Source organism: Populus alba, chromosome 4 (genome assembly GCF_005239225.2).
Source record: "Populus alba chromosome 4, ASM523922v2, whole genome shotgun sequence".
NCBI lineage: Eukaryota > Viridiplantae > Streptophyta > Magnoliopsida > Malpighiales > Salicaceae > Populus > Populus alba.
Genome location: NC_133287.1, coordinates 11,319,412 through 11,335,302, shown reverse-complemented (window position 1 = coordinate 11,335,302; position 15,891 = coordinate 11,319,412). Strand labels below are relative to the sequence as shown.

At 31.8% G+C, this 15,891-nt stretch overlaps 2 protein-coding genes across 2 annotated transcripts; one reads left to right on the top strand and one right to left on the bottom strand.

Annotated features, from left to right (window-relative positions):
- The first annotated feature begins 11,879 nt into the window (after positions 1-11,879).
- LOC118055080 (protein CHLORORESPIRATORY REDUCTION 7, chloroplastic) lies at positions 11,880-14,271 on the top strand. The gene is made up of 3 exons (XM_035066877.2): positions 11,880-12,034; positions 13,091-13,221; positions 13,760-14,271. Exons 1-3 carry the CDS (start codon positions 11,950-11,952, stop codon positions 14,030-14,032), a joined length of 489 nt encoding a protein of 162 aa, XP_034922768.1. The 5' UTR covers positions 11,880-11,949; the 3' UTR covers positions 14,033-14,271.
- Positions 14,272-14,405: 134 nt separating this feature from the next.
- On the bottom strand, positions 14,406-15,090 carry LOC118055081 (uncharacterized). The gene is made up of 2 exons (XM_035066879.2): positions 14,642-15,090; positions 14,406-14,464 (listed from the first exon to the last, which is right to left on the bottom strand). The coding sequence occupies exons 1-2, from the start codon at positions 14,954-14,956 to the stop codon at positions 14,411-14,413; spliced, it is 369 nt and encodes a 122-aa protein (XP_034922770.1). The 5' UTR covers positions 14,957-15,090; the 3' UTR covers positions 14,406-14,410.
- Positions 15,091-15,891: the final 801 nt, after the last annotated feature.

The window sequence follows — 15,891 nt, the reverse complement described above, 5'->3', positions numbered from 1 at the left end:
ACATAGTCACTTGCAAGCTCCACTCTCATCAATAAATTTGTTTAGATATTATTTGCAAACGCAGTATAAATTATATCATTTTAAATTATATTTTTTTTATTTAAAATTATTTTTTTATGTTTTTAGATTATTTTGATGTGTTGATGTCAAAAATAATTTTTAAAAAATAATAAAAAATTATTTTAATATATTTCTAAATAAAAAATAGTCTGAACCATAATCTCCATCTCAATTCCAAATAGCCTTTAAAGTTTTTTTAGATTAACTTGAATATTTGAGCTAGCTTGCGTATAACTCAATTAATTTTATAGATTCTAAAATTAATTATCATATAAATATTTAATAACTCTGAAATTTATAAAATTTAAATTAATAATCTCTAAAAAAACAAAACTACAACATGAAGAGTTAATCCACCGCTCAAAATTCCTTAAAAGTTAACTGCCGTGAAAGTGTAGTGGGGGGGGACCAATCAAGAGTACATGAGCCTGCCTCAATGCTAAAAAGGTGTCAAGCAAAGGCAACAACTATCTTTATTGTGCTAACAAGAAACATCCTTTATTAGAAAAGCTTATTATTATTATAATAGTACCCGATGAGATATTCTTGTATTTTTTATTTAAAAACATATTAAAATTAATTTTTTATATTAATATATTAAAATAATAAAAAATATAAAAAAATTATCAGTTTAACATTTTTCCAAGTGAAATGAAAACATAAGTTATTAATTACATAGGCTATTTTCACCCTATTTAAGAGTAATAAACCTTATCTCTTTCCATAATTTTCAATAACACAAATCTTTTGTCAAGCCATGACGACAAGGCGATGAAGGAGTGACTTCACCATGCTTAATTAACAGTGCTTCCTCTGTACAAGAATGTATTTTCTTTTTATTTTTATCTAAATACCCTTACATCCTTTAAAAAAAAAAAAAAACTAGTTCTGTTTGGGTTTGTGATTATCTTTTTCTAATAAATACACTTTTTAGAAGATCGAACTTGTATTCTCATTCCTGTAGAGATATAACAGTATCTTAGTGATCAACACTTTATTGGTCTAAATAAGTATGTGCATGTGTGTATGACTATATATATATATATATATATATATATATAGTGTTAGTATTTTTTATTTCAATGATGAGCATAAGATTGGATTAATTTTGTCAACATGAGGTTCTAAACTTGGTTCCAATTTTTATTTTAAAAAAAATAATTTTGACAGTATTCACAAGAATGATTTTGGTGTTCATCCTCTGTCTTACATGTGAATATGAGCAGAAAATTGCCACTTCTACAAATTATTTACAACTCAAGTTAACAGAGGATTGCCACTTCTGCAAATTATTCACCACTTATAGTATTTTTTAGGGTTTATTTAATTATATTTTTTAAAGTATACATGCGATGTATTCATTTCTTTCCAATAAAATAATTTAAATTAAATAATAATATAATAAGATATTGGGTTTGATTAGGTCAAACTAAATCTATTTACGGGCTTGATTCAAAAGATGTTGGGCATGTTTAACTACGGTCAAACCAAGCCCTAAAACTTTTCTTGGATATAGTTTGATCAGGCCATACCAAATTTATTTTTGGGTTTGGATTTTTACTCCTGAGTTAATTCGATCATATCAAACATAACCAAATTTATTTTAGGTTTGGATTATCACTTTTTATGTTTGGTTTAATCTTGGTCAAACTGAACCTCATCAAGCCTACCTTATGCTTGTTTCTTTTGAACAATCTCTTTATCTTTTTCATTTGTCACTGAAGTTTATTTTTATTCATGTAAATATTATACATTATACCAATATCTTTAGTTTATACAATATGGCTACATCTAAGAAGTTAATCGTATTTTTAAAAGACGACTCCTCATTTATGTAAGAAAATGGAAAGCAAGAAGAAGGATATCTTGAATCATCTTTCTCTCTCATTTGCTGTATGTAATCATGTTTTCTCCCTACAAGAAATTACACTTAAAACACTATATTGACTTAGCCTTTGAGGTATTTTTTTTTTGTAGAGTCCAGCTAAATTTATCTAAATATTTTTCATAGTTTCATAATCACTATAGATTTTTTTTTAAAAAAAATTAATTGATAAGCTACCTCTAATTTTTTAGGGAAAAAAAAATAAAATCTATATGTTAAAGAGTATTTTTGGTTATTTTTGTTAATAGAGGTGGGCAAAAATAGATAAAAGATAAATTTTTTGAATATAAATTAATAAAACCTATATATAAAAGGAAATTTATGAAAAAAAATTTCTCAAACCTTAAGCTATTAAGTTGGTTGATCTATAATTAAATGTGGGTCGGAAAGACAGTTTACAATGTTTTTGCAATAATATTTTCTAATTGAAAATTTATTAAAATAATATTTTTAAAATTTTTGATATCAGAACATCAAAATTATTAAAAAATATAAATTAATATTTTTTAAATAAAAAATAATTTAAAAAATAGATTTAACCACATTACCAAATAGAATCTTAATAATATTGAAAAATTTAGTAGTTTGCTCAATATAATATTGTGAGCAAACCTAGAGAGGCTTGATAACTTAGTAATAAGATTGAAATAATTTAAGACATAGAGAATATATTTAGAATTTCCATGTAAGACTAATTTGTAAAGAAATTTGTTTACCCAAACAACTTGTTGGGTTGTTCAGTTAAAGCATTATTCAAAGTAGTTTTTATCTTCAAAAACTTTTTTTTATTCTTGAACTTATTTTTAATAGCCCCATCTATTTAATTCTTTTCACCATGTCTCATATGTGGCAAGATAATGCTAAATAATTTAATAAGCTAAATTAATTGGCTTTTAGCTTAATAATTATTAAAACAATAACAATTACTACTACTACTATTACTACTACTACTACTACTATAATAAACTTAAGAATATCATTGTTTTAATGTACACCCACCTCCCATATACCTAGAAAGAAAATACTATATGGTGTTTATGCATTTGATCATTGTAGTTATAGTTATTTATATTTTGGTTATAAAAATTTATTTTCTTTATATTTCAATCCTTGAATGTTAAGAAATAATAAAAAAAGATTCCAAGAAAATGAGAGGAGCGAAAATTTTCAGTTATGCTATGATTTTCAAATAAGATTAGAACTTCTTATGGTAATAATAACAATTAATTTATGAATAAGTATATACAAATCTAATATGTAGGATTCTTTTTAAAATAATTACTCATGAATATCTAATGAGAATAAAATTTTTGTTTCGTTATTTTTTTATTGTAATATTTTGTATAGTTTTATAAAATTAATTTTTTTTTTATTTTTTATTCAATTTCAAAATGATACATGTTTCTTCCTGATTTATAATAACAAAACATGATAAGTAAGAAACTATTCTTGATTCAAATGAGAAGCCCTGAAAAACAAATATAGTTATTATGAAAATGCAATAATTATATCAGTTTAATATTAGGGGAATATCTGTAGTATTATATGATATAGTTATTAACTTAGTATTATAGTATTAGGGTATTCATCAATTCATACTAAGGCTCCGTTTGTTTGCTGGAAAGTAGTTTCCTTTTAGAAAGTGAATTCCGAGAAAGTATTTTCCGATATTTGGTAGTGTAATGGAAAATGAGTTGGAAAACACTTTCCAGTGTTTGGTTATGTCATGTAAAATGAGCTGGAAAATAACTTATTAATATTTTAATTTTTTCAAGTTTATTAAAATAATGAGAAACAAATCTTACAAATTAAAAAGTTTAAAGAGAATGAAATTGAAAAAAAATATAATTTTATAAATTATCTCAAATAAAATAAATAATAATCAAAATAATAAAGATCAAATCTAAAAAATTAAAAAAAAATGGAAGATGAAGAAATTAAAATAATAATAATCAACATTTCATAAATTATTTCAAATAAAGTAAGTAACAATCAAAAGAATGAGGACCAAATTTGATAGATAAAAAAATTTCAATAAAAATATGATAAGAAAAAGCAAATAGCAATTATAAAAATAAAGACCAAAGTTAATATAAAAATAAAATTTTAAGAGATGAAATTGAAAAATAAATATTCAAAACAAAATATATATATAGCAATCAAAAGTTTGAGGATTAAATTTGATATAATCAGCAAATAATGACATTTCTAAATTTTTCATAATTTCCGAAAAGTGTTTTCCCCCCAAATTTTTCAGGAAAACACTTTCCTGAAAACCAAGCCAAATTTTTCTTTTACTGGAAAGTGTTTTCCATTTACCAACTTTCCTACTAGCAAACAAACACAAGAAAGTTTGGAAAGTGATTTCCTGGAAACCACTTTCTGAAAAACAAACACAGCTAAAGGGAAAACACTTTCCTGAAAACTAAGTCAAATTTTTCTTTGACTAAAATTGACTGGAAAGTGTTTTTCGTTGACCGGAAAGTGTTTTCCGTTGACCAACTTTTCTAATGATAAACAAACACAGGAAAATTTGGAAAATGATTTTCCGGAAACTACTTTCCAGGAAACAAACATGGCCTAAGAGTGCTACATATATAATATTTGCTTGAAAATTACCATAACAAAAATAAGAGTGCTCGGTAAAACACTATGGAGCAAGACTCATTCCATTATTATATTGATTGCTACAATATTATGACGTTTTCCCCTTCACAATACAACCTAAAAAGTGCAAATTTAAAGGGTTTAATTAGTATTAACAAATTGAATGAGGGTAACTCACTCTCTTCACCTTTTGGTTTCACATTGAAATTACTAATTTACTCTTAAGATAAAAAACAACCTGGTTTACAAGGGCTTCTTGGTTTTTCACTTAAACAATTAAAATATTAAATTACCCTTTAAAGAAAAAAAAAATACTAAACTTATTATAAGGGTGTTTTTAGTATTTTCATCATGTGTTTTTTTTTTTTGTTATACCCAATTTGAATGAGAAGCAAACTAGTTTTTTAACAAATAAAAAATATTGTAAAAAATAAAAAGTGGTTGCATTCACCAAAGAGTGGACATCACCTACACCCTTCAAACGACACGTGCAAGGGTGTTTGACGATAAAAAATCAACCATTGTCTCATCCAAAACATCCAGTGCCAACGCAGCTTACATGGTAGTGCATAAGGTGGGATTCACAATGGCACGGTGGTTATTTTTTATCCTTTTTTCTCTCTCTCTCTCCTGACCTTTGGATTTGCATCGGACCTTCCAAAATTTAATTGTGCCCTCCAACTTGTATTTAATTCAATTTTGGTCCTTATTATTTCAATTTATATTTGTGTTGATTCTAATGATTTTTGATTTTTTTTTCAATTTCACCTATGAGCATTTTATTTCATTTAAGTTTTGTATCAAAATTGTTCCTCATTTTTTTATTGCTATTTTTTATCCATTTCTTGATTTGTTTTTCAATTTTATCCCTAAACATTTTATTTCATTAAATTTTTGTATCTAATTTTAGTCCTCATTCTTTTGATTGCTTTTTTTTTTCCTAATCATTTTCTTAATTTATTTTGTTTTTCAATTGAGTCCTAATTATTTTCTTTCATTTAATTGTTATAACAAATTTGGTTCTCATTATTTTGATTCCTACTTGTTTTGTTTTTTAATTTTTTATGATTGAAAATTTTGCTTCCTTATTCTTTCGTGTCTTCCTTTTAGAAGGTAACCCTAGTGTCATGACTAGTTTTGAACAATAGCCCGATTTAAGTTTGGTTTTTTTTAGGGTCTTTTTAACGAATTGATTTTTTTTTTCAATTTTATCATTTCATATTAGGTTATTGGTCCTTGAGCTTGGTGAATTGTCCCACTTTGTTTTATGAGTTTATCTCGATCTTATATCCCGAGTAGCGGGTTAGTCGAGTTAACCCAACTTGACTCAATTTTTCTTTTCTCGATGCTTTTTCATGAAATTAATTTTTTTTTCACTTTCATCATTTTGCATTAAATTATTGCCCTTGAACTTTGTGATTTAGCCACTTTCCTTTTGTGAGGTTATTGCGGGTGCAGGTTAGCAATTTAACCCGAGTTAACTTAGGTTTTTTTCAGTGTTTTTTTCTTGATTTAACTTCGGTCTTTTTTCTTGTTCTTTTTAAATTATTTTTTTCTTCTCAATCTCATATTTTGGTCGCATGTTTGTTAAGTTATTATAGGTTAACTCGAGTTATCATTGTTTGCATATCCTTTTTTAAGTTAGTAAGAGTTTGACCCGACCTGCAACGTAACACATGCCACCTATTTGGTAATGACTATGATGAATGTTGATTTGATAGTGATGCAGATGTGAAAACTTCAAATTAAATTAGGCTTTCCACAACTGCAATATTGGCCTGGTGGAATGGCTGGGCTTCGCCAATGAGCCACGAGCTTCCTTACAAAACAATTTATTTATTGGAACATGAGATTTTATGATGCTTAAGTTAATAAAAAGTAAGAGGTAAACAACGTAGAGAACGTGTGAGAGTATATTTGTGAATGTTGGGTTTTCTTTGTAAACATATTAGATTGTTGAATGATTGTTGATGATTCCTAGAATTGTTGTATAGTTGCTTGTTGTTATTGGAATTGTTGTATTGATTCTTGTAGTTATTGAAAGTGTTAGACCGTTGCTTGTAGTTACTATAAGTGTTGGATAAAATTGTATATATTTTTACCTGGTAGCTAGAGGTTTTTATAGACCTTGATCACTTATTATAACTATCTCGTGGTATGTAGTAGCGCAATGATGGAGAGGCTTGTGGTAAGAAGAGAATACCATTGGTGGTGCTTATTCTATGGAGAGTGACACTACATCCCCTTGTTGTAAGAGCAGATCGAGTAGAGTTATAAGTATTTCGTGATGAGTAGAGTTTTAGGTGCTTTATGATATGTAGTGTCGCAGTAAAAAAAAAAAGATCATTATGATTAAAGTTTCTCATTATGATTCTCATGCCATTGGGTAAAATAAAATGGTGATTGAGTTTTGTTGATGGAAATTCAAGCTCAATGGTATAGTTGCCCTAGTTGATGAATTTTTTCAAATAGATCATATTCTGATTAAAGTTTGTAAAATCAAATAAGGTGCAATTCAAAAACAGTGACTCCTTTTTTTTTTTTTTTTTTGTGGAGGGTAATTGGCAAGGTTTGGCATCAAGGAACTGCATGGACAATCGGCAATGGGAGACCGGTAAAATCTTGGACTGGTGAGTGGATTGAGTGTTGAGTGTTATGGCCCCTTAAAATCAATCATCTAATCACGTGATTCCAGAGGAGACTCGCATGGAGACAGTTGCTGATATGGTGGATCGATGAGAACAAGCCATGGAAATGGGAAGAGTATGCCCATCTATTGCCAGGAGGACACCTAGTCATGGTTTTAGCAAGTTATTCAGCCCCATCAAATGATTTGGGAGAGGACCACTTGTATTGGCGTCACTCGAAGAATGCTCAAGGTAACGTGGGCGATCAAGGTAGGCAGCTGGCACCACCATGGAAGCTTGTGTGCGTGAGGTTTAAGGTTTTTATTTGGCTACTTGTGCATAATAGGCTGATGACTAATGAGCGAAGAAATAAAAGACACATGGTGAACGGCCCTTGTTGCCACGATTGCCCGGCAGTGGTGGAGTTGACTGTGCATGTGTTAAGAGATTGTCGTGAAGCTCGTGAGGTGTGACATTTCTTTGATATGGAGATGCACATGTGGCTTATTAGAAACTTGACATCTGATACGGAACTGGAAGAGTAGAAACCATAGAATTTCTGAGGAGGCGGATATGGCGTGTAGCAATCCGATAGAGGCGATCAAGAGCATGGATAATTAGTACTATTGAAAGCACAGGATTGGCAGGGGATGCAAGTGTCAGATGGTTGAACGAATGGTTGTAGCAAAGGTAATCCAGGCGGAGCAGAAGCTGGGGGTCTTGTCAGAGATAGCATGGGCTCCTCCTGGGTTCAGGGTTTTGCTATAAATACTGGAGTTTATTCTTCTGTAAGAGCGGAGCTCCGGGCAGTCATCATAGGTTTGGAGCTGCCTTGATCGCTTGGAATTCGTCTTCTGGTGGTGAATCTTATCACGAAGAAGGAATTACTGCCCGGAGTTACTGTATAGAGATTGGACAGTCAAAGCGCAGCTTGCATATAGAGAAGGGAATGCTGCTGCAGATTTGTTAGCTAAGCTAATTTTGGATTAACTAGAGATCAAACTAAGAAATACAAAACACTCGTGTTTTTTAATTGATCAAGACTGGCACTAGTATTCTTAATAAAAAAGAGAAACAAACTAAGAAATGATGTCAAGATATCAGTCACAATTAATCTAATGTAAGAATCCAACCCATGATTTTCCCTCTGGAATTTCTAAATCAATAGATCTTTGTACATGATTCTTACGTTGACTTCCTTTTTTCAAAATCTAAAAGCCAAACTTCTCCCACAGGATTGAATGAAGACTATAGGTTCTACAACTTAATTAGTTTAGATGGTGATTTCTATACCTCAACTGTATAAGCTCTAAGGTTTTGCATTGGAAGAAGAATCACCAATACAAGAAACAACAATTGCAGAAAACATGGTTCATATTTAGATCCGATGGACAGGGCAGGAATTTTCGATGAAGAGGGAGATGTGCAGAGGTTGGTGTTAAAATAGTTATGAAGAATTCTCTTTTAACATTAAAAATAGTTATGAAGAATTCTCTTTTAACATCCAAGTGAGCAGCAGGAGAAGCAAGAAAACCAACTATTTCCTGCAGCCTTAGGGTTTGGTCCAGGGGTGGTTTCTGCAGGCTTTGGTGGCTCCTGTTGCGAGTGCTTCTCCGAGGGATGCTTCCCCGTCACCTCATGGAAAGAAGTTGTCCTTCCTGAGGTAGAATCGAATCTGAAATGAAGTTAAACATTAGCTTCAGGTATCTAGCCAACACAGGACAGGCAAACATCGGCAGAACTAAGAAATCTAAATGGTCTAATAATGGATGATGGGAAAAGGGTAATTATAGCTATAAATCCGGAGTTCCAAATTTATGTTTTTAAAAAATAAGGTTTCTTATAATTTCAATTTCTTGCGCAAAATCAAAAATCAAAGTGGAAAAGCAAGGACAGAGAGGTGAGATGCAGGCATTTTGGTTTGGGTACTCATTCCAGCATCGACAGATGCTGGAAACAAAAACCATTTTATTCTGCATGGATACACTGTCAGGTAACTTACAGGGGGAATTGAAATGATCTGTTACTACTGGAGAAGGAGACTTGAACCTCCTCGACAGGAGGCATCTTTTCCTGACAGCTAATTTTCTCTGTTGCAACCAGAACCTCCTTTTTGGTATTGATATCAGCTGTTGATTCAGGTTCCATTTCTTCAGAATCATACGATTCTTTTTCTTTAACTTCTGTTGCTATCGATAAATTTTTATTCTTTCTATCAATGCTTTCCACTTCAATGACAGGACTCAAGCTGGGTGAAGCATTGCTTGTCTCTTCAAACTTGGGGAGTTCTCCAGATTTATATAACATGTAAGCATTGTCTCTTGAGAAGCTACCATTTCCGATGTAAATGCTGAACAACGATTCATTTGAAGTGCCGCTCCACTCGCCTGGATTGCTTGGCTTGGCAAAAATGGATGACGATAGCCGATTTGGATCATAGCTAATAACCAGATTGTGGCTGGAAACTTCTGCTGGAAATAAGGGTCCTCGTGATGATTCAACATCTGCTTGGTGTGGTTCGATAAAGGGATTGGCAGGATCATCCTTTCCGACCCCACCAGATCTTGCTGAAGATTCTGATGATGCGGAAGAACTTGAACTTTTGAGAGCAGGAATAGCATTTTCGTCAGCCATAACCTCGTAACTTTAAAAATGGTTGCTACTTCCCTCAGAATCTATTAAACGCTTGCTAGTTCCACCCAACTTATTGAAATGAAGCTCCCTGTGCTGCCTTGGAATAGGAATTCAAGCTGCAAATCGAGAAGGGAAACATCTATATCAAATTTACAGCATATCTGACACTTTTTACAGAATGAATGTCCCAAAACAAGTCGCTTTGTGTTGCATAATCAGCCAATATAATAGAAGGAAAGGGCCATATTACCCAAGGCACCGAAAAATTCAGTAGAATCCTATGAACTTTTACACAAAACAGTAAACGGGCCATCTTTGTCTAATGCTGTTTTCAGTGCAAATATTCTGGAGCATATACATTTTTTTTTTCTCATTTTGGACAACTAGATTCTGTACAAAAAATCGTTGAAAAAAACTGAAACTAACAAATACAAATATATGCATCAAACTCAAAGAGGGAAGAAAAACTAACTTGAATCTATCGATCACAATGTTGAATGAAAGCCCTTCTCAATGTCTCGAAGAATGTGAACCAAAATTAACCCCCAAAAGCTTTGGCTATACAAATTCGTATCCCCACCCCCTTCAAAAAAAAAAAAAAAAAAAAAAAATTCAGGGTGGGAATTTAATTAATGAAGAAAAGGAAGACAGAATTGATACAGGGAAACGAGAGAGAGGTCTGGGGTTTGTGTTGGAAAGGACAAAGAGGAAGGCTGAGAGAAAATCTCGGTGTTCTGTAGTAATTACAGGTGATTGACTGACATTCAGGTGTCTTTTGTTTTATTTATTTATTTATTAACTAATTAGTTGTCATTTTCAACTGGCTAGTTCGTTATTACGACGTGTACTTGGAGGCTCTAACTAACTTTATATGCGGGAAATCAGAAACTAGTTATTACAACTTGTATATGACAACCTTTTTCTGCCTATATTATATTATATTTTATTATATTGTCGTTGCAAATTTACTAAATTTCTATATAAATATTAATATGAGTGTTTTTTTAATTAATATGGCTGCCTGGTTTAGTTTATATGTATATCAATTAATTTTACAAATCATAAAATTAACGACTATGTAAATATCTAGTGACTATGAAATTTATGAGACTCAAATTAATGATCTATATAAATATATTTGTTCTTGATATTGTTCACGAAGGAGATTTAATTTTTATGATGATGTTTAAATTATTTAAGAGATATTTCATCTAATGAAATAAAAAAAATATCTTTTCATAATTTAAAATTTTATATTTTTGTGATATTAAAGTTTATTAATATTGATATGAAGTAGTTGATGGAAAACATAATTTTATTTTAATGATTAGAGGGTAATATTTTATTTTATATTTTATGAATGAACATGTAAAATTTTTTATTTTACTTGAAATTTTTATATGATGTTTGTTAATTAATAATTTTAAAAAATATAATTGTAAAAAAATATGATAATGATAATAATGGTGAAAAACATGTACTAAGAAATACATTCACGAGCATATTTTTAACGATTTTTTCACGAGCATATTTCTTTTAATATATTCAAATTAAAAATGTTCAGTGCATTAATAAATTGAGAGGTTAAATATTAGCAGAAAGAGTAATGATTATTAAAAGATAATTAAAAATTAATTTGATGTACATTTTTAGAGACAAAAAAAAGTAAGAGAGGAAAAAAAGATAATATATATTGCTTGGAGGAGAATAATATTTACATGCTAAAAACATAAGAAGAATTTTAATACTTTAAGATCAACTATGACTCCGTCCTTTATTTATTTAAATTAAACAATGTATATTGATGAATAATCACGTATAAAAATTGATATTTTTATTTTTATATGTTATTTTTTTAATCATATAGAATATATTAATTTTAATGTGATTGTTAATTACTTACAAATATTTAACTTACATGTTACTCAATTTTACCCCTATCAATCACCCCTTTAATGCCCTCTAATGTTCAAATTGACAATCTCACACAAATAAATAAATGTATAGAGAGAGGGTACTTACGTAAATATGATGAAAAGTCGAGGATAAGGTAACATAGGGAAGTAGAGGTTCAATTTAGCATGTCATCTCCACAACCTGACAATCTCTTACTATCTGTAATACAGGTGGGGGAAAATGCTGAGAGTGCCGGGCAGTGCTCTGTCAATGGAGATAGCCTTCCACAAGCAGCCACTGATTACTAAAGTTGACAGTCTTGACTGTAAGCTCTACTCTCCTTTCTTCTCAAACTGCAACTTCATTCATCTGCTAGCTACTTGAGCTATTAATTGTGATTAAGCATGTTAGGAGTTTGTTTTGTTTATATGGAAGACAATCGTTGGTATTTCTGGCTTGGTTTCACATGGTTCTTCATGCTTGTATAATCACAGTACATGATCGAGGATTTTACTGAGTTGGGTTCTGTTTGATTCCTAGCTCAACCCTCTATGCCTGCCAATCATCTTACTATCTCTAATACGAGCCCATGAGGTTTGTGTAATCATTGAAATCTGTAAAATGTTTGTTTGATTCTGAGACTTGGACTGTATAGTGTTGATTCCTGAGTACTACGAGAAGGAGATTTTGTGTTGCATCATGGAGCAGGAAGGTATATTAAATAACAATTGATCTACACTTTCCCTTGTATTAGGTTGAATTATACTGGAGAAATGGGTGAAGAGAACACTGTTTGCCACTCACAGCCATCACTTGATGCTTTTTGTTATAGTTTATCCGACTTTGCATCTGTAAATAATGTTATCAAAATAGGAAAAAGAGCATGTAAATCAACGTTGCCATCCGGGCATTCTTGCATGATCATGGAACCAAACTCCCAATCGCCTTGGCTCATATCCACCTCTACCTTCTACTCCTTTAGTTGCATCGTAGTTGTACTCACCTTGACTCTCGAGTTGCTCGATGATGGTTAATGAGGCTGCCTTTAACATCATCACTACCTTGGTCCACCGCTTGATTCCTTGTGAATCTATCGCCCATTACTTTGATCTCTCCTTCTGTCTTAAATTCCGTTTGGTCTCCTTTTGATCTGGATTTCTTAACCTGTTTGATTTGATGGCATGCATAACTTATTCAAGAGGGAAATTTATGGTTAAGGCGAAGCCTACGTACGTTGGCATTAAAGACTTCCGGTCAATGTTCTGTTTAAATATAGCAAGCATACAGAACTAAAACTTCACAGTACTGAAACAAGCCGCAATGAAAACAGAAATCGCTCTGACAAATTGATGGCAGTTTCATCCATTCTGATTAATTGTAGGTGACAATATAACGAGAAAGAGAAGTTCTGCACCATTTGTCCGAGCGAGTTCAGCAGACGTTGCTAACAGTTCTTCTTTTATCCATCTCAAACTCCCCAATTTGATGAACCGACGTGGCAATTCTGTGAAGGTAACCGTTCTTCTCTTTCTGGCCATGCTTTCTGCATCCAATGCTAATCTTGTTTGAAACGACAATCAATGTGAAAAGGAGGAAGCATACGTGTTGAATTTTTGAGTTTACTAATCATGACTCGATCCTAAATGACAAGCCTTTTAATCATTGCATCTGGTTGATTTTCTGCGGGAGATCTAATCTTGTTTTCTTCTTCTTCTTCCAGCTCAAGTACTTCTCTTTTTTCTTTCTCTGTTGACATTTAAGCAAGTTTAATAGTAGCCAAGCTATCAAGTAAAAGAGAAAATAAGTTTGTTGAGTACTAATGAGAATCTTTAACAACAAAATAAGTTGCGCTCATATTTTTCCTTTATTGACTTTGGTAACATCTTAACTAAATGGAAACTAGGACATGATGTTCTAGCAAACTGTCCTTGAAGGATGATTACGTGCATTCGTGTGGCTGCGGCCGCAGTTAGCATGGGCCACCAACATACATTTATTAGCATAGGTGCAAGCCTGTTTTTTGATTCACTGACTATGTTTTTTGAGTCAGGTTTTTGGGGTGAGGAGGAGAAGGATACATCAGAAAACGGGAACTTATGTCCTATTAGAACCTGGAGAAGATGAGAAATTTGTTTCTGAAGAAGAATTAAAGGCTGTACTCAAAGGGTATCTTGAGAATTGGCCAAGACCGGCCTTGCCGCTAGACCTAGCAAAATTTGAAACCGTCGATGATGCTGCTTCTTTCCTGGTAAGTTCTGTTTGTGAACTTGAAATTGAAGGAGATGTTGGTTCAGTCCAATGGTATGAAGTTCGTTTGGAGTGAGAGAAGAGCTCAAAATACGATTTTCGCTAGCTCAAACCAGGCCTAGATTCTTACGAACAACCGATTCCGTGTATGATTTTTTTTATTATGTTAGAATTCCTTCTGACAGTGTAAAATTAAAGCTGGCTAACTCTAGTAGGTTGTAATCTTGATGGACAATATATAAGATGCTGGCTCTGTCACATAATCTTCTAAATGCGGTGATTGCTGCGCTGCAATTGATGGTTTCTTTTTCATGACTACACATCTCATCTCATGAAATATTCTCGTGACAGGAAAACAGGACTATTTATCCAGACAAATTCATGAAGTTCAAGAACCCATCTGATTACAAGAAACCAATCCATCTATCTGATTTAGCTTTTTGTCTGCCAACATTTATATCTCAATTTTGAAAGCCGCCGCCACACCCTGAACTTCTACATCTTGAACCTGCTACGATGGCAAAATAAAAGAATTAATTCATGCACCCACATAATAAAAAGTAGGAAGAAAACACACAACTTTATGGAACAAAATATAACAGAATTAGTATCTAATATGACAAAGTTTATATTATCCCCTGATTAAAAATCTAATCAAGAAACCAATTAAGGGATTTGGTCATACCTTGGGCTGATTCAAACTTGGTGGCAAGAGAGCACCACCCTTTCTGTTTCTTGCAAGAAGGCCTTTTGTAATGGGTGAGATCATAAGATCAGTTGGGCTTCTATACCTTTCAGGGAACTTAAATGCCTTGGGAACTTGGAGATGATATGGGGCGCTACTCTTGCGCAAATCATTGCCTGAGTTCTCAGATTCTTGATCCATCTCTTGATCTTCCTTTGCTGGCGTTATGCAATCCAACATGGTGGGTTTGGATTGCATTAGACTCTTAAAAGGCGTTTCTTGCATATTCTCCACTGAATTGAGTATGTTCTCCATAGGTCAGTCGGCTCTGTAGCACTGAAAAAAGGGCCCCTCTTGTTTGACAAAAGAGATACTTAGGTGCCAAAAAAGAAGAAAAGGTTAAAGAAACAGGATTTATGACAAAAGGTACAAACCCAGTTGAGAGAGAGAGGGAGGAGAGAGAGAGAGGGGGGGGATCTTCAAGAATTTGATTTTATAGACGTGAAGAAAGTACTAGTGCATGTATGAGTTTGCAACGGTACAATTTAGGGCTCTTTAGGAAAGAAGTACCGTTGCGACTTGAAAAGTTTCAAATTTTCTATGCTCCACCCAAAATGACAAATTGGATTTGAGCAGATTCAATTTTAGCCCATTGTGGGTCCAAAACAGATGTGCTCAAGTCAGATTATTCTGCTGCCTTCTTGTGAGCTGGACCTGATTTTTTTCAACATAAAAAGAAAAAACATTTGAGAACCGAGTCACTAATTCAATTGACAATTTAAATAATATAAATTAAAAAATACAAAAAAAAATAACAAAAAAAAAAAGAGTTAAAAGAATAAGTCAACCCGAATTATAAAACAACTCAATAATAAAAGAAAAAAATAAAAAAACAACAAAAAACCTTAGTTAAACTAGGTTTACCAGAAAACTTTGTGATCATGGATATATAATTGGAATAATCTCATAGAAAAAAAATGAAAGAAAATAATAATTCAAACATCAATTTCTAATAAATCAAATGAGAATATGATAACTCCACAAAAAAAAGCCAAATCTCTAGCAAATAAAATGTTGAATGATGGAAATTAAAAAAAATATATATTTTAAAAAAAGTAAAAAAAAAAAACCCTAATCTGAGCCCACCTAGATTAGGATACAAAATCTTTTACTAAACCATAATACCTGGGTGAATGCGTTCTTAAGCAAGTTGAATAATATCATGAAGCTCATTCATTGAACAACTTAAT

Excerpts from the sequence above, each read along its gene's own strand:
- LOC118055080 (XM_035066877.2), top strand. The coding sequence starts at position 11,950 with ATGCTGAGAGTGCCGGGCAGTGCTCTGTCAATGGAGATAGCCTTCCAC. Across the intron at positions 12,035-13,090 it reads TAAAGTTGACAGTCTTGACT|GTGACAATATAACGAGAAAG; the intron begins GTAAGCTCTACT and ends GATTAATTGTAG. Across the intron at positions 13,222-13,759 it reads GACGTGGCAATTCTGTGAAG|GTTTTTGGGGTGAGGAGGAG; the intron begins GTAACCGTTCTT and ends TTTTTGAGTCAG.
- LOC118055081 (XM_035066879.2), bottom strand. The coding sequence starts at position 14,956 with ATGGAGAACATACTCAATTCAGTGGAGAATATGCAAGAAACGCCTTTT. Across the intron at positions 14,465-14,641 it reads CAAGTTTGAATCAGCCCAAG|GTTCAAGATGTAGAAGTTCA; the intron begins GTATGACCAAAT and ends CCATCGTAGCAG.